This window comes from Synchiropus splendidus, chromosome 2, assembly GCF_027744825.2.
Source record: "Synchiropus splendidus isolate RoL2022-P1 chromosome 2, RoL_Sspl_1.0, whole genome shotgun sequence".
In the NCBI taxonomy this organism is placed as follows: Eukaryota; Metazoa; Chordata; class Actinopteri; order Syngnathiformes; family Callionymidae; genus Synchiropus; species Synchiropus splendidus.
Window position 1 is genome coordinate 34475542 of NC_071335.1, and position 27133 is coordinate 34502674.

The following is a 27133-nucleotide window of genomic DNA, read 5'->3' on the forward strand; positions in this document are numbered from 1 at the left end:
CTCCGTTGTGGTGGTTTAGATGGCAGCTCTTGATGTCGGACATCTACTGTAATATACAAGGTTAAATCTGACCTCAGCTGCTCTACAGCGTGATTATGGCTCTTAAACTGTAGTCATATGGCGGATATTAGGAGCTAGACTGTTAGCAAGGGTTAACACTCGGCAGCTCTTAAGTCTTTCAGACACCCACTTGACTGGGCCTATTTATCCACAACTGTCTTGACACCTTCCCACCGACATGTTCTCAATGGCTTTCTAGCCTTTGAATCAGGTCCTCCACCCCTTGCTTCTGCTCGCTCCCCATACTTGCTCCTCATCTCATCACATCATGAGTCTCTCCAGTCCTAATCCTTATGACTCAGGTTCATGTTTCCGACCTCATTTCTTTTGATGGGATCCAGAAAAATAGCATTTTAGTGAGTTCAAAGTGGTTCCTCCTGTGTGACGTGGTAGGTCATTAACCTGCTTTGCTGGCTCAGAGTCCTGTGTTTCCTTCCATGTTCTCTCGGCAGGTTTGCTCCTCTGGAGTAACGTCCTCTCTCGGGTCACAAAATCTCACTCCGTCCGCTTCCGAACAAATAGAGCTGTTTGGTCTGAGATACTGTGTTGTGTTTCAACAGTCGGAATACGATTGATTTTTTAATTTATTTTTTGCTTTCTCTGCACATGCAGTTTTAAGATGAGTATCAAACAACTGCGTCACAAAAAAAAAACTCCTTGCTAGACTCACTCCCATCCAAATGGGCTCCCAATATGAAGCAAATGTGGAGGCGTTTTATCAGACAGGAAAGTACTTCATTAGTCTCCCTGATGAGAAATGAACACAGCAGCTGGGAAACGGGGTTTCGTGCGACAGTTTGATCACATCGCTTAAAAAAACATGAGATATCTTTCTGTCAAACCCTGTGGAAGTAAAGCGCTGGACATATTTATTTTAAGTAAGGAACAGGGACGGGACCACAACCTTTCAGCTGTTGTGGAGCTGCAACTGTAGCTATAGCATGAAACAGTGTCTTCATTTTCATTGCTCAGTTGGTGGCGCTCTATCTTTTAAAATGATTTCAGTGGAACGATTTTCCACTGAAGAAGAAGCGTGGCGCCCTCTGGCAGCGGTGATTCTTATCAAGTGTGCCTCCGGCTGTTGAGTCAAACATGGGCTGTTATCTCCACACACTGGTCTGCCATCCATCCATCCATCCATCAAACAGAGCTTTATCACACATCTCAAGTCAAACTGGTGAAAAGATTAAGATTTCGGACGACTTTCTCTATCAAACGCTTCTTTCAGAACATGGAAGCACTGAAGATTTACTTACATGTCATTATCAACACATCATCGGCATTAATGACAAATGGATAAAATATAAAGCTGCACCAGGTCACTACAAATATAATTAATTAAAGAAGTAAATACATAATTATATACATAAACATCCATCTTTCTTAACACTGGGACAAAGTTCATCTTGCTGATTCCTTGGATTTCTGTCAAATATACTCCTCAGAACTTTAGTCATGAGTCATGACTGAACATGGTTAAAGGTCTGGATCACTATTCGGCAGCAGAGAAGCTGCAAAGTCAATATGAATGAAAACCCCTGTCAACTTGACTAATATGTAAAGCTTGACTTATCTTTTTTTGTCTACAGTTTTCTCAAACAAGCGCACATCCTTTTTCTATTCTTATTAAATCAACCAATCTATAGATAAGCCTGTGGAAACCATGCTATGTGATGGTGTTGTTGGCAGCTGAGCCATGACGTCTCCTCTGCTCAAACCTGAGCGACAGCCTGTCACTTGGCATCAGTCCCTCACCATGACTGTGCTTCCCTACATCACCACCAGGAGGCAGTGTGTGTCAGGGGAAGAAACCGTTAGTCATTCGAGCCTTCAAAGGGCCAAAAGCTCAGGAACTGTGTGGTGAGTCAGAGAAGACATACATTGGTCGACGTCAAATCTTCTCAGTTCACGGTCAATGTAGCATTTTAACCCTGGGATGTTTGATTTGAAGTGACAGGCCGCCCGCAGCGATCTCCGGCTGCGCTTTGAAGTGTGCTGACACTTTTACTGCGCGACATTAAACATATTCTTGTGGATCATGTGTGTTAGTGGAGCACATAGCGCAAGGCGCTGAGACAAAGAGGAAGTGGACGGCCCCTTCCCCAGATAATGACACACACACAAACACCCACACAGCTCCCCTTTAGCCCAGATAAAGCTTTGGGAAGTTGCCGTTTACATAGGGGGACGGCGAGAAGTCAAGGGTTAAAGAAGTTTCCCACCAGTGCAGAGGCTTTGTTGTCCTCAGATATACAGCCAACATGCATTGGGATGTGAAGATATACCACCCGGTGCAAAGGGGACCACATTAGGTGCTAAATAGTTATCGAGTCTATGGGAAAATATAGGTCATAATTGTAAAAAATAACAGATAAAAAAAAAATCTCGATACATAAATAACTGTAAATTAAGAAAAATAAATAAAACAAAGTTGCAAGTTTCTCCCCAGAAAATGCATCAATATATTATATAAAATAAAATATGAAGAAAACAATTGAGTGGGTGCAACAAAAAGATAAATACAACATTTGCAATGTGACTGACCTCATTTGATTGAAGTATTTCACTCTTAGATGTGTGTGTATCTGCTCACAGAGAGTCAGTGTTCTGAAGCATTTTGCAAGATCAAAAGTCAAGTAAAAGGACATGACTTGTTACAGTGCAATGAAGCACACAGTGATAACTCAGTCTTGCCGCTGACTCCGGATGTCTCCTCCATCCTGTTTGTACAGATAAGTGGAATTGCTTTGTTGTTCTCCAAAGAGATTGGAAAGTCATGACTCTTATCTTGGCCATGAAACCAGAGAAGCGAATCGATTCGTGTCATCACTCAAACGCAGCTAAGTTTAGGCAGGATGATGAGCGGCCAGGTAGCCAAGCCATCTGTCTTGTGGAGAAGATCAGTCCCAGCAGGTCTTCTGATCTCGACCAGCAACTTCACAACGAGGCTTGAAAGTATGTGTCCCATGAAAAGGGTTCATTTTAGGACGCTCATCTCCACGAGGGCTGGTTACGATGGAACGCTGGCAGACGTACGACACTGTGCAGCGACGATAATGTGTGTGTGTGTGAGTCTGCACCAGCAGATGGTCAACTGCGCCACAGTCCTGCCATCTGCACACATGAGAGCGCGGGGATCCATGTGTTGTTTAAGTCCATTAACTTCAGGGAGGAAGCACTGAGACAGGGCTAATCAAAAACAGGCAAAATACAACCTGTATTTGACATTTGTAGATGTTTACATGCTCTTCTTCAGGTGCTAAGGTCATTCTCTTCTTCCTCATTTGCAACCTCTATTACTGTACTTCATTAACATTATTATATAATCCTGCTGTCTAGTAAATTCTTCTTCCTTTTTTTTTATTGAACCACAAATATCTGATATATATCAAGGAGATCAAAGCTGACTTGCTGTGAGGTAATGTGGTCATAATTGCACAAAAACCTAAAAACTAGAGGTGAACAAAAGGCGATAATAACGGTGTTTGAGAATATCATTGGAAACAATGTTGTATGCAAGATGATGACATATAAGCAGAAAGCGAGTGTGACATATGTATGGAAATATGTACATTGTAGAAAACAAGATTTAATTCGATGGCCTTTAAAAAAATGACCCCAAAAATAACAAGAAAAATGTCAAAATAATATGCGAATATAGAATATATTATAGAAATGCAAATGAAATGAGGGGGTCTGCAGTAGAGGAATGAAATAATGATCATCTGAACCAGGCAGGGAGGATGATCACAACAATTTGTTCTTCTACGGTTATTTACTGAAAAGCGTTACTATACTGACAGTTCGTAAAACCTGCATCACAGTAACAGAAGTAGTTAGTGATGCTGCAGCTTTGGTAAGTTTGCAGACAAGAATCCTCTGCACTGTGGATCAGACCACAGATGAACGTTCCGGATCATCTCAGAAGGCCAGACTGAGACCTGCTGGTGAAAGTGTTACTATTTTAACAGCTTGGAAGCAGCTTTGGTTTAATCTTCAAGTCGGGCTAAAGCTCCACTGGGGCAGATATTTAAATCACATTGAACAACTGAGCCGGTCTGGGATTATATCGCAGGCCAAGATTCGCAGAAATCATTTAGACTTTGTGAAGTTTGAGAAGTGTGAGGGACGAGGCGGAGAAAACCACAAACAAAGTGTAAGATGAGGGAGGTATCAAGGCCTGACGCATTGATGTTATCCTCCTATAGTGACACTGCGTGTTGATGCATTAGATTTTCAACTGATGCACATGTTCCACCCTCCAGGGCAGAGTTGACACCATGGGCAATGCCACACTTAAAAACAAAAAAGGTTGGGGTTTAGCACCGCCTTTTGTTCTACCTTGAACAGTGTGTTAATATCTATTTCAAGCCACTTAAACGTCTATATGTTTTGGAGGTGAGTCACGTAAGTGACAATAAATAGCTACTGACATCCAAAATAATTCAGAGAGGAGATCTTCCCAACATTGCATCCCTACCTCCTTCCCCTAACTTTCTTCTACTCCACTGAAACGGCCATGCTTCAACGTGCAACATTGAAGGCTGGCTTTGGCTTCAGTATAGGACGCAAAAGTCCACTTTCCTCACGTCAGTATGTCACGCCATGGCACTGAGGATAGGTTGAATAGAGAAGTCCAGTGGTCATGTAGACACACCCACTTATTTATTCCTGCAGAACAAAAATATTTTTTTTCAAAATGCATTATGAACTGAGACTCCGTCATTGGAACAAACTTTAGATCAGTCTTGGTCTCGTTCTCAACTTGTTCTCGGGCCATCAAAGTCTTGGTCTTGGACTTGGTCTCTGCATTCTTTGGTCTCAGTCTTGACTCTGTCTTCGGTTAGTTGGTCTCTTGTGGAGTCCCACTGCATTGCAGCAGTTATAGACAAAGTTTAATTCAATTCCACATGGATAGAATCATAGGTCAAATTAAATTTGTCCCAGAAATTCAATAAATCCGGCGCAGCAGATTTTATGATGAGGAAAGAAATGACAAAAATGTGTTCGCTGACAGACCTCGAATATGTCCGGGATTGAGCTTTAGCGTGTGGAGATTGAAAGTTCAACATTATTTTGTCCCTCACATTTGGAGTTCTCATGGTTTGAGGAGTCATGTTGCTGACCCACGCAGATTCAGCTTGGGGGCCAGGGTTTCCCCGGAAGGCCGGTCCCCTGGAGTCCCTGTGTTTATTGTTCATCAGGGATGGATTGAACAGCAGCTAGTTGGTGAATGTTCTGTGGGAAGCGCAGTGAGACAGAGCACGAGAAACGCTCTGAGAAATGGAGTTTGATCGCAGTGAGATTTACAGCGCTGACATAGAAGCTATTGGTGAGTATGTGATTTGTTGTCTGTGCATGTCACCGCTGATCGGAACATATGTTTTCTCAGATGTGTGAAGGCTCTATGAGTCAGTGTGTTTCTCTAGAAACATAAAATTCCCAGCGTTCTTGTGGTGCGCTTGGGAAAAAAAGAGCATTTTAATAGCAGAAGTGGATCTGGTTGTCATGGTAATGAAAGGCAGTTGGGGATCTGTCTTGGTCTTAACTGGTGTGGATGCTCTATGTTTAACACACAAAAACATGTGATCTTTCTGGTTTGACGTAGACGTGCACAGTTTTAAACAAGAGCGCTGGATGAGTTTACTCATTACAAGGCCACGTCAGCGATCCATTCAGCCAAGTTCATCGCACACATGCTCTCTTCATTTGCACCACCGGGGGTGGGGAGGGGGGTGGGGGGGTGAAGGACACACAACAGGAAGCATCAAACACACACATGCAGTCCAAGACAGATGTTCTTCCTCTATCTCTTTCTCCCATTCTCTGACCACTCCCCCCTTCTGCTCCTCGGTTCCTGCCTCTGTCCCCTCACCCTCCTCATACGCTGAACTTTCCCTCTGCTCTCAGGCTCAATGTGACACAGTCATGCTCAGTCATGTGGCGACTCAATTACTGCTGACCCTCTGACCCTCTGTCCACAACCCTGGTGTTCTAGACTAATAATAACACCAATTTATTCCGTTTTGTGTTTCTTGACCGCTGACCCACCACAATCTACCCGAGTGTCAGGTGAAAGAGCCACACTGAAAGCGATGTTGTGAATGTTGACACACATTTTTGTAGCTGAACACTGACCCAGAATGCATTGCAATAGTTGAGGGACTGATATAGACTTGACGTCTATTGTAGGTTTCACTCCTGCAGCGTAGTCATATGAGTGTCCTCAGAAACATGGCGTATTTCCATGGCAACAAACTGACACTACAGCCAACACATCCATCTCTCAGCATCGGCCCTGACAGGAAGGAAGCTTTTGTGCTGAGTGTTGTAAAAAGTGCTCTCAGAGAACAGTCATGTAAAGAGGTGGAAAAAGCTCACATCAACAAAGGCACAAATAAGTCATTCTTTTCCTGTTTTTTCCGACTGAGATTTTTTTAAAAAGAAGTTGTTAAATGACTTTAGAAAGCCTGTTTATGTTTGATTCAAGATACATGATCTCATTCATCTCTGATCTCTAAGCAAGAGCAGATGCGTCCCTGCGGCCTCAACGTTTAGGGATTTATCAGAGTGAATTCAGCTGAAATAAGCAATCTTTGTTCCCTTTTCTCATGAGCAAAGATCAAACACACATTGGTGATTGTAGAGTGTTTCCTCAGCTGGAGTTTAGGATTTGTTTGAATTTGATAGGTACTTTATTCTGTGTGCTTAGATCGGTCACTTTCATTTTCAAATATGTGATGAGAAAACACACGTCCAGATTTCACAACAGTATGCATGACATTCATTTAACACCACCAGTTATCCCCGTGGAGATGACTTTCCAGAGTGTCCTTGGCCTGCCCCTGGACCTCCCCCCAAACAGAACATGCCTGGGACACATCACAAGGCAGACAATGTTTAGAGGGAGTTCTACTCTGACTGAGTTCTACTCTCTCCTTTTGTCTATAGACGCCCAGAATACCAAAATGATCAAGAATGAAATATGAATGTTGCTTTACTTAATGATCGATTTCTGTGTTCTAAATGCTCGCTGCAGGAGGACACAAATCCACTTTACATGAACAAGGTGTGGCCCGGAGTTGAGGACAGGTTGTCTGTTAGTTCAGTGGCAAACCATGCCATTAAATTTAGTTGAACAAATAGAGTGCTTTTATCGAATGTTCATGTTATTTGTACAACTGGATCACCTGTGAACGTGAAGACAAACAGCTTGTGTGGAGTAAAAATGCATATTAACAAGAAGCTGGAGAAGAAGCTGCTGGCTCCATCATGTGCTTTTCGATTGAGATCCAGGGTTTTCTGAATGAGGGGTGTGGCCGCAGGATACTTCCTGGCCACTTGGGAGACTGGTCACATGACACCCCCGTGGGGGTGTGGTGAAGACGGTCCTGCCTCACCAGCTGGAGCTGGGATTGTGAAAGGAAGAGTGTGGGAGAGAGGAAGAAAAGGAGAGAGAAAAGGAAGGTTTTTTGGTGAGTTTTGTGTTTGTAATGTGCTTTTGTGACAGATGAGAGTGATGATCTGGGTGATTTAGCAGCAGGCAGAGTCGGGGTCTGACGTTTCAAAGGGGGATTAACTTCTGAGACTTTTTGGGTGTCTGAAAGTTAGTTTGACTAATGTGTGCTTTGATGAAAGTGTAGCGGAAAGGTTAAGTTGTGGCATGTTTTTTTGGCTCCAGATCAAAAGCAGCGCTCCATATATTGCAAATGTAACAGCCTTCAACTCTTTCTCTGCAGTTTTTCCCATTGTGTGGCAGCTTGGGGGGTCAGAGTTACTCCTTCCCCTCCGAACACACTCTCCTCCTCCTCCCTCCCTTTGTGCTCCGTAGCATGCATGGACAATCAATCGGCTATAAAGGGATGAGTGTCAGCCCATCGGAGTGAACCCTATCACTTCTGGAGTTCTCCTCCGGCCTCCCTTCTGCGGGCTCTCTGGCTGCCTTTGATCCGGTGCAGGAGATTAGCTGGCTCTGCTGGAGCGAGATGTTTTGACGTGATTTCACTTTGCTCCTCAGAGAGTTCAAGAGGAGGTGACCAGGTCATCGCTCCCCTGCAGACTCAGTCATGAGCTGCATGAGCGGTGATGTTTCACTGAATATATGTTTGACTAGCAGAAGCACATGTGACTCCAAACGCGACAAACCAATACAGGAACACAAAGCAGTTTTTTTGCAGAAGCTATGGTTTGGAAGGATTGCCTGTCAATGGCCAGCAAATATCAGGCTTGTGTCATCTCTGGAGGTTAGTATTATTTGCCGTGTAGATGAAAGGTCTGTCATCTTAATGATATGATGACGGTGGGGTTAGATCAAAGGACGACTGTGATTTCACTGTCATCCATAGGTGAAGTGACTTGTATGCTATAATTTGACATGCATATTGTAGCACAAAAGAAGTGTATAAACAATGAATGGAAAAGTATGTTTGCTCAACCAAAAAAAGAAAACAATTCTCATGTCATTAGCTCGCATTATCGAAGGCGCGTCTCGTGCGTCGCTCACATTTCAAACACTCTTCAAAGGGGGATTTCTGTGTTTGAGGTCAGCATGATTTCCTTTATGCTGCACAGCCTGGTGTAACCTCAGCCGCTGTTCTCACTTCAGAATGTGGCCTGAAGGCATCACATTTGAAAGGTGATACATTTGCATATTTTACAGTTAAGAAATTCTTGTGGAAAAAAACAAGCGCCTCTCGACACAAGTTATGATGTTGTGTTGTCGGAGGCCTCAGCTGTGGTGTTCCACACGTGTGTCGATGGCATGAGCAGCACAGATGAGTGTAGCTGAGCTGAACTTCAGGTGAGGTCAGTGCCACTGATGTCCCATAATGCCTCTGTATTATATGGTTAAGCAAACGTAGTCCTGAGTGTATTACTGCTATTTATATACATTGTATTTTGTAAGTGTGTGAGGGTGACCTGTTTTATTGTATTCATGTTGACTTTTTGAGTTTGTCACATAACGTATTTCATTTCTTTGATTTAGCCAATTAATTTTTATATTATATGTATTATATTACAGACATTTACAGGATAGGGCTGCCATTATTCACGTAATATGCAGCTTAATTCAATGTTCAATGTGCCACCATTATTTCATGAGTCTTTTCCCTGTGATTTGTTTCACAGGACTGTTTTCAAATATGGAATTATTTTGTTGTGGGTGTTGAACATTGTGTCGAGAGATGGATTTACTCAACAGATTGTGTTGTTTTGTTTTTAACTGATTAGTTTAAATTTATGAAAACAAGTGGAATCATGTGGCACAAACATGAGGTTAATAGAGTCTGATTTTGAGGTTGTAAATTTAAATATAAATAAATAAATAAGTACATAAAATTGACCCTAACATGTTGATATCAATAGGGAATTGAGAGCTAAAATTATATTATGAAGAGAAACTAAATAACTTTATTAAAAGTTGCAGGTTAAAATAACATAATATTATGGAAGATGCAAATGGAAAATGGAATATAAAAAATGTCAGATATGTGCACTAAAAGTAATCTAAAGTAAATTTGGTATCAGTTGGTGAAACAGTTCCTGACTGTGTAAACTGTTTTGGACAGTGACACCATGTGGCTGGAGGGTGTTCTCGGTCCTGCACATTACCTTTGCCTTATTTGAGTAGGCTGACTGGTAGTTTGGACGATGACTGGTGAGCAGAGTCTGTAAATAAGCCCCATATGTCGGTGTGGTTGGTGGTACATGTCGGAGCCTTTGTTAATTTAAAGTGATGTTCTGTGGGAAGCAGTTTAAGTGATGATCAGTCACTCGTCCTGTTTTCCCAAGTGGCCTCATAACAACACATCCAAATGTAAAACGTTGAACCCATTAAAAGAGCATGCCATGTGAAACTTGTGGAGAACCGTCCACGACGTCCTGCTTCTCGTTTCCTTCCAGTTAGTTTGAAACCCGCAGCTCCATTTCCCTCTTCATTCTTGGTTGTGGTCGCGCCATTGAACTGCGGGTGGGTTCGTCCTTCACCAGTTCCCTCGACGCTGAAACGCCGATCATGCTCAGAGTTCCTCTTCCCCTCTGTGGTCAATTTGTTAGCAACCTCCAGCTGCCTCTCAAACATGTTCCGCCGCTCTGTTACTGTGTCGTAGCCCCTCCATCTGCAGCGCTCGGTCTTCTTCTGTCCTCACTTGCCTGTTTTGGGACGGGTCATTATCTGCACCACCAGACGTTTCCAGGAAGAGCGCTGCATGTTGTTGCAGCACTGAGCAGTACCATCTGCTTTTCTACACTTCTTTTTTGGCTTAATAGTTTGAATTCTCCGTGGTCCGTCGCAAATGTCACCAGTGAAAGATGTGTGCTCCGGAGGCGTTCCTCACTGCTCGTCTGAAGCGCCGACATGCTATTCCCAATAGTTGTCCGTGGAGCGGTGGCCATGATGATTTTGCTGCCAGTTCAAATTTAAGCTAACTGGACCATCAACTACTTTTAGGGAGATTCGATTCGGTCATGTAGCTCTCCCTGTTCTTGCAGGGCTTTCCTCCAGGCACTCTGATTTCCTCCAACAATGTTGGTGACACCATCAATGACCTCTTCTTAAATGACTTTAATAGATAAACGACTGAGACATGATGAATGTAGACATCCACATCATAAGATTTTGAATTAGCAGACGCCAACCTGAGGACGTTTGGTGTAAACCTGAAGCATTTTGGGGTTGGCACGACTGACTCATAACTGCTACCCACTTAACCGGCTTTGAGCAAGGAGGGCGTCTGGGCGTCTGCCATACATGAAAAAATGGATGCCCGATTCTTGACCGTAGTTTGGTGGCTAAGCTACGGTCGAGAATCGGGTGACCATTTTTTCATGTTTTGCAGACGCTCTCATAGCTAAAATCTGCTGAATCTATAAACTTTTGTTTGAGATTTCTTCAATATTCTTGCCATCCAAACCCCAATGATCCTGAGCATTTCTGACATGACATGACCCACAAGCTAATACCTGCCATTTTAAGAACTTAAGTACTTTCCTCTTCTCACTAGCTAAACTGTCTGCTGTTGAGATCAAGCCAGATTAACCCCTCATGTTAGAGCTATTCAAGTGTGATGTTTTATGTCTCACTTGTTTCTTACTGTCCAGGTCTCGCCATTCTCTGATGATGAATATGGATTCTGCTATTGAGGATTAGCAGGCTTTTAGCTAGGAGGGCGTCTGGGCGTTTGCAAAACATGAAAATATGGACGCCCGATTCTCAACCGTAGCTTTGCCGCCAGCTATGGTCGAAAATCGGGTGTCCATTTTTTCACGTTTTGCAAATGCCCTCCTTGCTAAAAGCCTGAGGATTAGTGATGGGTGGGAGACATATATCCTCTTCAACATTCTTGAAAGATATTTTTATTGTTTTAATCTCACTTTTACTACTATTGGGGCATCCTCCAAAAACCCTCCAATCTTTTATGGAGATGTAGATCTAGATGAATTTGCCATGTCGCTTCTGTTTTTTTTTTTTTATTTTCAGTCTTTAACATTCTTCAAGTTGGACTCATCTCCTGAAACTCTTCTTCATGGCTTTTATCATCTGGTTAATGTGCATAAAATATTTAGAAAATAATTTATTGGTTTGATGATTCATGAATCATTGAGTAATTCTTTGTATGTTTTTAAACCTTTATATTTTTGTTATATTGGTTGGTTTATGGCCTCTTTGGAAATATGCTTTTCCATTTCTTGAGAGATTTCCCAAATCCATTCCATTGGAGAGCACAATGATCTGACTGTAGACATGGAGACAGACTCCTGTCAAGTCCAGGAACAAAACGAAAACAATTATTCCAAACCTCCTGCAGCGATTGACCCTCCAGGTTCCGGTCATTAATCCAGCCGTTTTGTTAAAGTTGTGCCTCAGTTCTTGCCACTGACCTCCCTCCGTCTCTGAAAACCGTTTTTCCTCTGGCTGGATCTGTTCCCCGCGCTCATATTTGTTCCCAAACAACCATGCGCGAACCATCTTCTAATCCGAACCAGAGCTGAACAGTTGTGCCGTGATGCTTGTGGGTGGAAGGGAAACGTAATTCCTCCAGTTATTTGGCAGCTCCAGCCATAAACAATGACGCCTGTGTTCCATTCTGATCAGGTTTCACTCTGCTCATTTGGAATTTGGGGTTGATGCAGTATAGGAATTTAAATAAACGGCTCCACTGTACAGCGGAGTAATGAGGTATGAAATTGGTCGGATGATGGAGATCACTTTATGAGGACAATTTAAAGCCCCACGATGAGCTTCACAATCCTTAGTGAGGGTGGGGCGAGAAACCTTTCAATTCCCCTCTGAGTGAAGACGACAAACAAATGTGGAAGTTGGACTGCCGCAGGAAGTGCAAGGCAGAAGTATGAGTCTCATTAGACTTTATTTCCCCTATGTGGTTAAGAAATGGAGTTAAATGAAAGTAGTCAATGCTGAAAGAATGAGGTTCTACCCTTCAGTGGTGTGATACTGGGCTCTCTTGTGTCGCAACTCACTCAGTTTTAGCGTCTTAAAGAAGCAGTCCAACACTGCATTAAGTCCATTATTTCTCTTCCAGTAGTTCAGCAACATCTTCACCTATGACGTTGTGGTTTTCACATTCAGTGGCTAACAGGAAGCGTTTTTATCACATCAAAGTATGCTGCTTTTACTGCCGCTGCAACAGCGTGTGCAAAACAACTTTAAATAAAAGCTCAACAAAGCCCTAAAAATACAATGCTTCAAAAGAGCACAAGTCCCAAGCTCAACATACAGCTAGTAACCTCCTGCATTAAAAAATCAGAAGGGAACTTATTTTAATTTGTGTTGAAGATGATCAAACTAGATAGTAATTTACACAAGTGTGTTCACGCTTTGCCTCAATTTGGGCTTTTCTGTCTAATGCAAACCTCAAACCGTCAAAACCACCACGTTTCCGTCACAGACAGGAAACACCGCCTCCACCTACACTTGTCACTGCTGCCGCTCACTTCACTCTTCAGCTGACGTGTGACTCAAACCCTGCGAGTTTCCTTCTTATGCTGAGGTACGCTGGGATTTTAAATGCACGAACATGCTCGCTAGCTTACAAAGGCATTTGCTAAACTGGTTTGTTTTCTTGCATTGGTTTTGTGATCTTCTTTGGCCGACATGTTTCAGTGCTCTTCATTGTTTCTGTGCTGTTGTCGCTGCAGGGTCGGAGGTCAGTCTGAGCCACAGCATGTCTGAATCTGCCAAACACCACCACCACCATGCCCCGCATGGCAAGGGGGACAAAACCCACGGCAGTGACTTCGGCTACGTTGGCATCGATGCCATCTTGGAGCAGATGAGGAGGAAGGCCATGAAACAAGGCTTCGAGCTCAACATCATGGTCGTGGGTGAGTCTGTGTTTGGTCATTGTTAGGCCGACGACTTGATCTAAGATGATGCCGGGTAGAATGCTCTCTGCAGCCCCATTATGCCTCTTACTAACAGCGTGCGTATGTGTGTGTCTTCCAAAAATGATGATGAAGTTTTGCTTCAGGTCCCAGCATCATTGTAAACCAGTCTGACAGTTTAAGGCCACAAAAACGCTCGGCTGCAATGAGAAACCGAGCAAAGTAGCACACTGTCTGCAGATAGCAAATAAGTTCTATGTTTATTCATGAGGCTCTTGGAGCTGGTGTTGACCAGTGAGCACATGAGATCCACTCCAGCTCCCTCACTCGACTACAGTAGATCAGACCTCAGCAATGTTCTCCTTCTGCATTCATCCAGCCTTCATGTCACTCAGAGACTTCCTGTGCTTGCATCCTGTTTCTTTTATACCAGTTAGTTTTTCAAACGATACTGCTGTTTCTACTGTATTGATTTATTATTTTTATTAAAATACATTTAAATGAGAAATAAAGGCCTAGATTTGTTTTTTGAAGACGTTTTCATGAATAGATCATCTTCTTTCATCATAACATTGAAAATAATATAAAATCATATAAAAAAAATTTGTTTTTTCTTCATTCCTTCTTTTTTCTTTTTTGCCATAGTTTGGTCTGTTTACGTTTCTGCCACAGGAGATCATTCTGATTTGACATTTGACCCTAGTAAGGTCATGAAAAGATGCCTTGGGTTGAATATAACAAAATGTGGTGAGCTGTTGATGTTGCAGGGGGGTGAAGATGTGGGGATATGGAGACAACAGGAAAGCATGAGATCGTGTTGCTTGATGATAGTTTTGCTCCGACCGGTGGACACGCCAGAGCAGTTAGCGTGATGCCTCTCTGACTTTTGTCAGTGTCCGTCATGCGACAGCCAACAAGAGCGCACACACTTGAGTGGATAAAAGGCGGCTGTCAGACGTGGACAGCAATGTAATGACAGCTATTACGCTGACAGGCTGAAGCAAACGCTCTCCTCACAGAGCTGCGGGACAACAGCAATTAGGTCTCCACGTCGCGCTGTCCTGTAGAGACAATGTGCACACACACATTAACTACAAAAATGCTCAAATATTAAGTTTTGTTTTGGGGTTGTGACGGTGGCCTAGTTATTGGCCCCTGAAGGCAAATGTTTTGCCGACACAACAAGCAAACATGCCAGCGCAATGCAGAGGAGACGGTCTGTTGACACACAAGATACTGTACTCCTCATTTGTGATATAAAACTACTCAGCGCCATATTTCTCCAAGCAGCTGACATGTATTCACTTGTTCAACTATTTCAGCTCTCCAGATGACTGTGCAACATCTGTGTTGCACGCTGGCTGGAAGCACATGGAAATAGAAGGGATTTTTAAATGTTAAATATTATTTACCATGTGCAGATTTTTTTTTTTTTTTTTTTTTTTTATCGCACACTAAGTGGGGAGGCACACATACTTTGGCTGTCTGTCCAGGAGCTCCTCTCTCCAGTTAGATAAGGGCCTTTTGTTTGGGTCTTTCCATCTTCAAGCCTAGCAGAGCACATTACTTCTGTGGACTCCTGGATTTTCTCCTTTGAGACTGCACTGCTTCATCCATCAGAAGAGAACTGGTGTCACATGGAATGGTTAAAGAAGGAACTACATCATCTAAGATGTCGCTGCAGTTATTGTGAAGTTTTCTGACTCTGACAAACCGTCAGATTTATACTGCAGAAACTGGAGATGTGAAAAGAAAAAAAAACAATGCAGTAATATATTGCGACACGTTGATATCTTTGAGGATCCATTTTTTAAAAATCTTTTTATTTAAATAAATAAATACAAATGCATGTTTTAGTTATATATGGAGTCAAATATAACACCCGCAGTTTGGCCATGTTAGATGTGAGAGTGCACAGGCAGAGTTAGCTATTATTTATATTTATTTTAGAGTTAGCTATTTAAAGCAGTGACAGGATGCTTTCAGTGTGTTGTTAAAGGAAGAACAAGAGTAATAATTTGTTTGCTGCTTCAGTTTAATGTCACAGTAGTATAGAAGCTTATTTTAATCCCACATCAAACACAACAACACTCTTTCATCTAAAGCTTTTTTTATTATGTATTTTCTTATCCCAGACAGATTGTCTGATTTCTGTTTTCTTAATGAAGTCCAGTTTGAGTTTAAAAAAACAAGCAAAAGAAAATAGAAATTATTTTTATTATATATATATATATATATATATATATATATATATATATATATATATATATATATATATATATATATACAGTGGTGCCTCGGTTTTCGCACAAATCGGAATTTGAACAAAAATTTAGAGATATTTTTGCTTCAGATCTCAAACGAAAATTCAGAACTCGAACGCCCCCGAAAAAAGCCGGAAAAAACATAACGTGCGCGGACCGATCAGCTGACCCACGACGTGTTTTGTTATTGTGTATAACGCAGCCTCTGTATGCAGTCGTGTCCCGTTAGCTACATTTACTGGCTGTTTTTTCTTCATATTGAGGTGTAAAACCTTTCCTGTCTCCGCACCGTGGTAGAGTGTCACAGAGGAGGTGCTCTCTCTCCACACCTCCGAGGCTGGAGCGCTCACTCCAGGGTTTGATGTCCTGTTGTGGGCTGGAGCTGGGACAGGGATGAGGCGAGTCTGGGACAGAGCGTGACTTGGTTTATGACTTTGTCACAGCCAAACTGCACAGAAGCGCACATTCAGAGCTGGACACGCACCGGGCACCTCTTCACTTCTGGAGAGACCTCACTCACTCGGCAACCCCTCCCACATGCAGCGGCCACACACATAGAGGAACAGCGCACCTGCAGCAGACACTCTACATTCACTCCATTGATATGGTGACACTATTGCATCAAGTATCATGATATGAGATGTGATATGATATTGTGAGGTTTTTGCTAATACTCACCCCTCATAGAAATGCGGCAGAGCAGATGGACAAAATGCTAAAAACATTCATGAAGTACGTGCTGGCATTTCCCCTGATAATGTGCCCTTTATTAAAATATGTTGAGAGAGTGCAGTTGTGTGAAGGTGCACAATTCAATGACACTTCTGGAATATCCGGTTGACTCAACTAGGAGGTTTGAACGTGTGCAGAGTCAAAAGCAGGCGCCCTGAGGCAGCGTGGCAATAATCCACTGCACGCAGGAGGTGAGAGTGTTTATCACCCTGGTGTGTGTTTCTTCATCTCTCGTATGAAATATTAGGATGTGGCAACACTTGAAGCTGCAGCAAACAAAGAAGAAATGTCACATTTGCATTTTAGGCCTGAGGTTAATTCAGATGAGCTCAGTTGTCCGATGGTGGGAGTGTGTGAGATGCACATGTGACCTGTCCTGTTACCCACCTCCCAGTCGGGATAGACTCCCTCCCACCGTGACTCTATTAACCTGAGAACACCTGGCGTCCTCATCTGTGGACAGCTTAGCTTTCGCTAGCACCAAGGTACTTTGTTTTGTCAAATGTTGAGCTATATGTTGAGCCACATTTAAGGGCTTCCTGTACAGACAGGAAGTGCTTTTGTATTCCTAAATTGCCAGGGGCTAAAAGGCTAAGAGAAATTCGGAGATGGATGTGACCCAGTCAGCTTAAAAACTAAATGAAGTGCAATGTTGCAACATTGAAAATGAAAACAATAAGATATGTATAGTAAATATTAATGTCAGGGAAGTGGCTGTTTCTATGGCAAAAAGTATGAGCGAACTAATGCAAAATATTGTGGTTAAAAGTCTGAACTTTCAAAGGAGGTTTCTGAAATTAAAATGATGCTGTACAATGTATTTGCTGCACTGCAGCACTTTATTGCTGTGGCGGGGACACGCTACTAAATATTAATTTAATGATGTGATCATTTCAGGATTTTCTTCTGTGATGATGAACACATTCTGTTATTTGTTGTCTTTAATACCGACAGTATTGAGTGTATTGTTTGTGTCTGCTATCATCCATCCACCACTTATGAAACGAGAGAATTCTTTTTTCTTCCATTTTTCATCATGATATTCGAGATTATGTCAGATTTTAATGGTGTGCAAAAACTGTTTACTCACTAATCTGAATTACTAGCAATTTTCTTGTTTGAACTTATTTGTTCAAATAAGTATGAACAATGAAGACGCTGCTTTCCTTTTTTCCGTGATGTAACATAGTATGTGTTCTTGTACGTCCCCTCACTCGTCCTCTGCTGTGCAATATTAAGGGAGAACCAAATATTAGGATTGCCCTGGGTGTTTTTTGGGCAGTAATCTAAAAAAATATGTGTCCACTGAGGTGTGCTTGTGTGGTCCATTGGATAAATCTGTCCTTTTCGCCTCCCTGCTCACTGGCCGACCCTGCAGCTGTCTCATGGCGGGTTAGCATGCACGCAGACGGACAGACACACACACATGTTCCAGTGTGCACACTGATGTCATCTTCCGTCTCCCTGTTGTGGGGAAGAAATACGAAACAAACTGGTGTGCGCTGCTGTTTATAAAAACAGTAAGTGCATGATGTGCTTTTTTATTCATTTGGGTTTGGCTTTTCTAGGGCAAAGTGGTCTGGGCAAGTCCACCCTCATGAACACGCTCTTCAAGTCCAAAGTGAGCCGCAAATCTGTTCAGCCCAACTCCGAGGAGAGAATCCCCAAAACCATCGAGATCAAGTCCATCAGTCACGGTGCGTCATAAACCGCTGTCACAAACGTGGACTTGAGCCTGATGGAAACCTTTCTCACTGCAGATATCGAGGAGAAAGGTGTGAGGATGAAGCTGACGGTCATCGACACTCCTGGCTTTGGGGATCAGATCAACAATGAAAACTGGTACTTCGAAGATCTTGTGTGACATTGTATCGTCCCCTTGTCATGTTGGGCAACTATGAAGAAGGATTTTGGTTTTAGTTTGAGACAGAATGTATCTTCTCCTAATACCAGTTGGCAGCCCATCATGAAGTTCATCAACGATCAGTATGAAGCCTACCTGCAAGAGGAAATCAACATCAACAGAAAGAAGCGCATCCCAGACTCCAGGGTCCACTGCTGCATATACTTCATCCCCCCTACTGGCCACTGGTAAGACTTAACATCATGGATGTTTCCCAAAACATGCAACTTTTTTTTTTTTGATCTGCCAATCCGAGTGTGGAACAGTCTCCTCTGAGACTCAGGTATCTCTTCAGGAGTCAGATTTCCCCACTAGTTAACACAAGTATCTCTGAGATGCTTTGTAAACACGACCCAAAGAAGAGAAACTCCTGACTAGTGAAAGTTTTTGTTCATAAAAAGGCTAGTAGCGCTGTTGAGACGTTACTTCTTTTTTTTAGTTCAAGGCATTCATCACACAAGACCCACGCCAAACAAGATATGTATATACATAACCATCCAAAACTGGATTATATAAACTATAAATAAGTGAATTACTTGCGTATTAACTGTTAATAATGAGTAATTTTGGTGACATTTTGAGTGAACTTTCAGTGACCATTCCTGGTCAAATAATTGTCAGGCTTAACAAGACGCGAGTCAAGACTTTATTATGATAAAATGCAGGCAAATATGTTGCTAATACACATATTATTTAGTAGTTTTTTATGGTAATATATGTTCCATAATTTAAAGTGTATAAACCGGCAACCGTTTAACAGAAATATTGGTCTGTCTTTGAGTTCCAGGTGGCTCGATCGATCATAATCTACCTACGTGTTTGTCTCCCTTCTCCAAACACTCATTTTTTTTCTGTTTTTGAAAGTTTCCATGGCGCACCTACACTGGCCATTTTGAGGATTTGGACTCGGCACCTTGAGTTTGACTCATGATGAAGCATATGTGTTGCTCGAGTTCCGGAAGACTGGCACTTCCAGCTGTCCAGATCAAGACGGTTAATGATATCAGTGATATTTCAAATGCTAAAAAAGCAAGAGCGGAAATGAGTGCTGTCCTACTTTCTTGTGTCACATTTTAAATTGCTAAACAAGGTCAAGACGGACAAGCTCGTATTTTAGGGCCAAAATCGTTCCGCCTCTTCTCAAACTGCAGGTTGACGTCTGTGCACACCAGTAGCTCAGCAGTTGTCCACTTTTAACATTTTCTCTGGAGCAAATGTGTCCCAGTATTGGACAGCAGCCCCCATCGTCTGCTCCTGTCACAACAGCTGCTGCTACATGGCTGCGTCTCTATCCCTCTGTCGACTTAAGTGCCTTGCTCGTACGCAGACACCGACAGATGCATGAGTTGGTTGTGTGCCGATGAACGTGGATCATCTCGCTCACAGCTGCACAGCTGCCTGGCACATTCCTCACAGCCGCTCTCTGTGGATTTGTGTCCATCACTTGTCTTTGTACAACTCTTTCAATGCAACCACTTAAAGTATCTCATTTTTTTAGTAACCCCAATGGTTAGTTGTGCTTTTACCTCATGTGACTTGGAAACACAAGGAGAGGAAACTGTTAATGATGATGAAGTCATGACACTATAGATGCAGGTCAAGTCTCCGAGACGTGCACCGTCGTTCGTGCGCCTCTGTTTCAGTACATATCCTCCCTAGTGACAAAATACAGCACTCACTCATGCGCAGTGACACACACATCTGCACACGTACATGCTACATGTATAATTTAAACAAGCATCAATTCTGACTTGATCTGGTCTGAAACATGTCTTCCCTTTCATTGCTCCCATTTGTCTGTAACATGACCCTACAACACGTAACTCATGTTATGTTCTCACATCCTTTTTATTATAGTGTACTTGTTAGAGTGTGTTCTAAAATTCATAGCTTGACACCAAGTTTCTCTACAAATACTGATGTAATGACGAAAGAGTAGTTGCTACGACAGCAATGCTGGTAACGTTGAAATGTTATATTAGATGCGCTTCAATTGTAGCAGTCTTTTGAGACTATGATGCGCTTAGCAGTAACTGTTTTAACTGGCCATGAAATGGGGATTGAAGTACCAAAACTATACGCAACTGACTGGCTTCATGAAGACATCTGCAAAGAAAATATTATTGACGCAAGAATGCGGTATGGAGGGGAAATGTTGACGGGGACAAGGCGTCACTAGACGCCAGCTAAAGAGGTGTGATTTCCATCTTGTGGTTGGATTGTAATAATGCATTTATATTTCACACCTATTTTTATTTTTATTGTGGTGGAAAAATATTACAGAAGCCAGTTTTTGTTATAATTCTATCCATTTGTGTTGTTTGTGAAGTGTATAGTTTTGGAGATGGTGGTGACCTACATACATGCACTGACATCTGTTTCCTCTGCAGTCTGAGGCCCCTGGATGTGGAATTCATGCGACGCCTCAGTAAGGTGGTCAACATCGTGCCTGTCATTGCCAAGGCTGACACACTCACCCTGGAGGAGAGGGACTACTTCAAGCAGACGGTGAGTGATCCTGCGTCAACACTGTGCGAGTTCAAGCTGATGGTTTCAGCCACGATCTAAAGGCGTCCTGCGTCGATAGCGTGACTGTGACGGTGGTAGTGCGTTGACATGAGATCTGAGTGAAGTTGTTGTATTTTGCGGTACATTTTGCCGATACAAAACAGCTCCTTGGAAATAAACACTATCATCTGAACCCCTCGACTCATCAGAAATGACCTCAACTCTGAAAATGGATGAGGTTGTGATAAAGTTCTCCACTCAACTATCTTAAGTGGAAAAGCCGCCGGCGCCCTCGCCTGCATCCTGATCACGGGTCTGTGAAATCAGATTCACGAGACCTTGCGTGATTAACAAAACCTCAGGGCCAAAAGCAGCAGTAACTCCGCTCGGGGGAAAACCTCCGCTTTGTGTAAACAGCTAATTCCGCTGCGAGCGGCTTCTCTGCTCTGCTCTTAAATGGATACAAATGACTCTGTCCTGCTCGGCCTGGCGCGGCTTCGTGTTCGCCACGTCTTCAGCAGTCGAACATCGAGATCACTTGTTTATCCTCAAATCACGGTGCAGATGAAGTGCAGCGGACGTGGTGTGGCTTGGTTCGCAGCATACGCATCACATGATTACACTCATTTCCATTAAAAGTCCAGTGTTTTAAAGCCTCATTTATCAGAACAATCTTCATTTCAGAGGCTAATGCCAATCGTTTTTGGACTTGACTGAACATGGTTGCTATTAAAGCACCATTTCCCCTATTAATATTCTGAAAGGTTAAGAACATGGAAAGCATTAAAAACTGGGTGAACGTATAGGCCGCTGAGCAGAAGTTCTACTTTATTTTGTCTATTTCATCATTAACCAGCATAATGAAAAGCAGACTTATTTTATATGTGTTTCTATTCCAGCCAGCCTTTCATGAATGAGCCCTTACAGTATGTGCTGTACTCTGCATCAGGTGCTTTGCGAAAGCCTCCCAGTGAGACTGAGGCAGGTCTTTGACAGAAGTGGCGGAGACAGAGCTCCAAGGGCGCGTTCACTTGGGTTCAACGCACAATTTCTGAGTGACCCTGAAGATTTTTTTTGTGACAAAAGGCCACTTTCTTTTCACTCGTTTTTCTGGAGTCACTTCAAATGCACTTAGAATCTCCATAAATGTGGACTTTTATTACGGAGCACAGTTTTTATTTGACTCAAAGAATGTGGCTTCCTGTGATGTCCCCTTGAGAAAACTCCCTAGGATGAACATTCGCAGTGATCGTGAAAAAACCCTGCCATTCATTAAAAAGTCATTTCTTCGGGAAGTTAGTCCACAGCCATCCCTGACTTCCAGTCATTATAAGAACATCGTCACAGTGGCTGGAGTTTTTTTTCTTGAGTGGTTAACCTCCTTGTTTACTGTTGCATGTCTTTTCTCAACCCCAGTCAGTGTAGCAGAGCAGTGTTTGTCTCTAATCCCTCTTTGTTTTTAAATGCACACGCTGACCCACATGAAACACTCATGCAGAGACCAGAGCTGTCTGGAGGTCTGGGTGTTGCCCTCAGCTCTGCATCGACGCTCCAGCCATCCTATACTGTAGCTATTAACCTGCGCGAATAAAGCTCACTCTTTGAGCCTCTAAACCAGGCTCAGGCAAAATACGGCACTGGAGCCACATGCAGCCCTCTGCATGTACTTTCCTGGCCCTCATGAGGTCAGACTAAAACCACACAACTGACATATATTGATTTTTCTGACTGTGTTTTTATTTTTTACCCATTACAAGTAAATATAACATGTTCTTGTTTAGAAACTATTTTTTTTCTTCTTTTTTCCTCTTCCCCAAAGTACATTTAAATAAAATTTGCTATTTTTATGTGTACTAAATTGCCATATATCTTCCTTATTCATCAGGTCCATTGTTTTATTTTGATTTATTCAAATTTTTATTCAATATTATTAAAGATAAATAGCATGGAACATTTAGTTGTTTTATAGGTTTCATGGCATATTTACACTTCTTAATATCATTACTTACATTTAATTTTTTTCGGTCTTTTTTGTCCTTGTTATATAAGTATATACATTTTTTTTTTTTTTTTTCCCATCATTGTCATCATCTGCGTCTTTGTTTTGACATGATCGCCCCTCACAACAGTCATAGTTTATAATGTGGCCCTTTAGGAAATTGAGGTCCACCTTGGCTCTAAACTGAACTGTCCAAAGATCTACTGTGGGCCAAAATGCTACATGTTTCCCTGCTGGCTGGATCTCACTAGAGAGTAGCATTTGAATGCTGTCGAGGCTCAGTAGCTCAGGAACTCAGACGTTCCAACACCACTTGAACACAGCCAAGGATGAGCTTTAAATTTAGATTTTTAAAACTTATTTTATTATGACATCACATGGAACTAGTTCCTAACAGAGTCAAAGTAATAACAACATTCCTCTGGAGTCTAATCCAGATTTTTTGGAAACAGTTTGATGAATTGACGAGTCACAGAATAACAATGTCAGCAAAGTAACTTGAAAATTGCTTCTTTATCTACTGGGAGCAGAAGCACAGGTGTCTCACTGGTCATATTTAGAGGTGCTCCATATTAAGACTATCGAGAAGATGAGAAACCCCTGAATTATGAGGTGCAGATTACAGATATGCGGTTCGGAAACATGAAAGAAAAGAGGTTGGAAGTTGCTTGAATCTTTTTGTGCCTTTCAGATAAGGGAAGAGCTGCGAGCCAATGGGATTGATGTCTACCCTCAGAAGGAATTCGATGAGGATGCAGAAGACAGAATGATTAATGATAAAATTCGGGTGAGTGCATTTCCCTCCGCTGTGTTACGCTAAGCTCAAAACTGTCAATTTATAATGATCCCCCCCCACCCACCCCTTTTTTTTTTAACAGGAGATGATTCCATTCGCAGTGGTGGGCAGTGACCAGGAATACCAGGAAAATGGGAAGAGAATTCTGGGGAGAAAAACAAAGTGGGGAACCATAGAAGGTAAATATGCACACTGTGGATCACATATGTTCAGTCCACCTTTTTTCTGTGTCCCTATTCATATTCTTTTTTTTTTGTGCATTTATTTATTTAAGTATGGCTAAAGGTGTATAGACGAACACTCAAAATTAATTTTATTTATTTAAGTATGGCTAAAGGTGTATAGACGAACACTCAAAATTAATTTTATTTATTTAAGTATGGCTAAAGGTGTATAGACGAACACTCAAAATTAATTTTATTTATTTAAGTATGGCTAAAGGTGTATAGACGAACACTCAAAATTAATTGTATTTATTTAAGTATGGCTAAAGGTGTATAGACGAACACTCAAATTTTATTTTATTTATTTAAGTATGGCTAAAATTGGCTACTTGAACACTCAAAATGTATTTTATTTATTTAAGTATGGCTAAAGGTGTATAAATGAACACTCAAAATTTATTTTATTTATTTAAGTATGGCTAAAGGTGTATAGATGAACAATCAAAATGTATTTTATTTATTTAAGTATGGCTAAAGTTGGCTACTTGAAGACTCAAAATGTATTTTATTTATTTAAGTACGGCTAAAGGTGTATAAATGAACACTCAAAATTTATTTTATTTATTTAAGTATGGCTAAAGGTGTATAGATGAACACTCAAAATTTATTTTATTTATTTAAGTATGGCTAAAGGTGTATAGATGAACAATCAAAATGTATTTTATTTATTTAAGTATGGCTAAAGTTGGCTACTTGAAGACTCAAAATGTATTTTATTTATTTAAGTATGGCTAAAGGTGTATAAATGAACACTCAAAATGTATTTTATTTATTTAAGTATGGCTAAAGGTGTATAGACAAACACTCAAAATTTATTTTATTTATTTAACTATGGCTAAAGGTGCATATGCGAACACTCAAAAGTTTAAGGTTCCTCTTTATTTTATTTTATTGTACTGTATCCATTGAAGGCATCAATGCTGTGGTTGAACAGATAGTGTGTGTGGAATTATGTAGTAAACAAACTCTATTTCGTTTTCTTTTAACAGTTCAATGCATGAAACTAAGAAGTTCGAAATGCTTCAAGTGAAAAAAATGAAAACCAGAAGTTAAGTCTTAAAAAGGTCATAAAACCAACGCTCATGTCTGGGGAGCTTTGCCTTTACATTAGACGGAGTATCACGTATGGCCAGAGTGCAACACCCCCATCTAGCGGTAGACTTAGTCCAATGCAACCCAATTTGACGTAAGTTAATGTCTGTCTTTCCCCTTCTGCAGTTGAAAACATTGCGCACTGTGAGTTCGCGTACCTGCGAGACCTCCTGATCCGGTAAGAGGCCTCGACTTCATGTAATGAACTTTGCGCTACTGCTGGTGTTGTGGCATGAGAGGGAGGTTTCCAACATGCAGTCATGCTTGACCCCACCTGACCACTGTTGTCTTTAGCTCACCATATATTTTTATTTTTCACCAAACCATCGTGACAAAACCGTCCGATTCCTTTCAGGACACACATGCAGAACATCAAGGACATCACAGGCAGCATCCACTACGAGACGTACCGAGTCCGCCGGTTAAACGAGTCCAACACTCACGTGACGTCCCGTCCACCGGATACCATACCGCCAAAAGTCCAAAACGGTCAGCCTGAGGTGCCGCCTGCCGCCATCCAGGCCAACGGGGTGGCAGCCCAGCATGAGGTCATGTCCCATGAGATGTAGAAAATGTGCGGAGCAGCAGCACACACAGCCAAACTTCCACACACACACCATGCTGTTTACATAAATGTGACCCTCTCGGATTCCCAACATATTTAAGTGTAGATCTAGTATTAAAAATCCTCTTCTGCTGCTTGTTTGCCATCAGCAAACAAAGGCAGTGAAACGTCCAAATATCTGCATATCAGAAACTAGAATACCTTAAATATAAGCATCACTCGCCCCTCTTTGTGTTGTGGTATACAGTTCTGTATAGATTTAGACTTGGAGGACTTTGACTCCTCCGCACCGGAATAGGTATCAACAGTGTGGAGCAGCTAACTGAACTGAAATCGCCCCTTGTTACTTCCCCCCTTTGGTTGTGATGTTTCTAAACTGTTGTCTTTTTTCTATCATGTTGTGTTTAAGACAGTCATATCCTGCATTTTACACGTAATGTTGTATTTTTGTTGCTGTCGTTCATCTAATGTTATTGTAGAAGGTCGTGTGTGATCATGTGACTCCCTGCCATTTGGTTTTAGACGGTAGTTTGAATTGAGTTTTTTGTGTTCTCCACCGAAGCACATCTTGCACGTGCACTGTAACAATATTTATGTGAGTAGTAGTTGAATTACGTTAAGACAAGTTTCATTTCAGCTAAAAGAGGTTTGTTTGATTCGGCTGCACTTTAATTTGCTACTAAAGTCTTCACCAACATATTGACCCCCACGAGAGAATAAGATATTTAACCAAGCCTTTACTCGACAGAGCATTTCATGCAGTGACACGTTTATTTGCCAAAATGAAAAAAAACAATGCTTTTGTTGTTGGAAAATTTCGTCCTATTAAAGATTAACTTTGCAAACTATTTTCATCCGCAGATTGAGTTTTCAAAAATGGGCTTATGTTTGTTTACTTTTGTATAGTTCTTTTGGTCATTTGTAATGGTATATAAGATTGAGGTTTTATCTTCCACATGCATCAGAAAGAATAAAGATTGATATTTTTATTGTCTAATGCTGCTTGTCTTTATTGAGGAGAGGCTGCTCAAGTCCAAAAACATGAGTAGATGTGTATCCAGCTCACCACAAAGTAGCACCTGGTTTGGGCGTGACAGTACTCACTTAGGTAACAAAGAGTTATTACTGATCATTAGCTGTAAATAAGGAAGTAAATAGAGCTGTTCTGTATATTACCCTTACTACAGTAGGTGCAAGCACGACACCTTGTGAAGGAAAAAGAACTGAAGTCTAAAAATATTGACTGTGTTCTCATTACGCTTGAGGATATGGCAGCCACTACCTCAAACAAGTTTAAAATACAGTCTTTTTCTACTGGGGAAAACACAAACCTACAAGTATTGATGGCATTCTTCTTACTCACCTCAGTTGGACTAAGTCAGTGCTTCTCAGTTATTTTCTGCTGCCCCCCCAGGAAGAAGTAAATGTTTCGCGCCCCACACAACTCTCCACCTCCTCTGTAAATAGTACCATTTGTCTATAAAGTTATTATGAGTACATCTCCGCAAAACATTGTATCCTTGTTAACATTAAAGAAAAGAATAAAGGAAGTAACATAGATCAACTTCCAAATAAAGAATAACTTTATTAACATTGTTTTTGTCTGTAACAAAAAAGACTTAAAGTGCATCAACATTTTACAAACT

At 41.7% G+C, this 27133-nt stretch overlaps 1 protein-coding gene across 8 annotated transcripts in view; it reads left to right on the forward strand.

Annotated features, from left to right (window-relative positions):
• The window catches only part of LOC128754141 (septin-9-like), a 53811-nt gene extending 27327 nt beyond the window's left edge, over positions 1–26484 (forward strand). For 5 of the 8 annotated variants that reach the window (XM_053856547.1, XM_053856551.1, XM_053856548.1 and 2 more), the window contains 9 exons: positions 13219–13404; positions 17969–18097; positions 18161–18242; positions 18354–18491; positions 20694–20811; positions 23502–23597; positions 23689–23785; positions 25049–25100; positions 25278–26484. In XM_053856547.1, the coding sequence (XP_053712522.1) occupies positions 13219–13404; positions 17969–18097; positions 18161–18242; positions 18354–18491; positions 20694–20811; positions 23502–23597; positions 23689–23785; positions 25049–25100; positions 25278–25491 (1112 nt within the window). In that variant the 3' untranslated portion in view covers positions 25492–26484. Of the gene's footprint in view, positions 1–5328; positions 5393–7106; positions 7536–12987; positions 13071–13218; positions 13405–17968; positions 18098–18160; positions 18243–18353; positions 18492–20693; positions 20812–23501; positions 23598–23688; positions 23786–25048; positions 25101–25277 lie in introns of those variants that run through there. The other 3 variants (XM_053856550.1, XM_053856549.1, XM_053856554.1) reach the window with 3 other exon arrangements.
• The last annotated feature ends 649 nt before the right edge of the window (positions 26485–27133 follow it).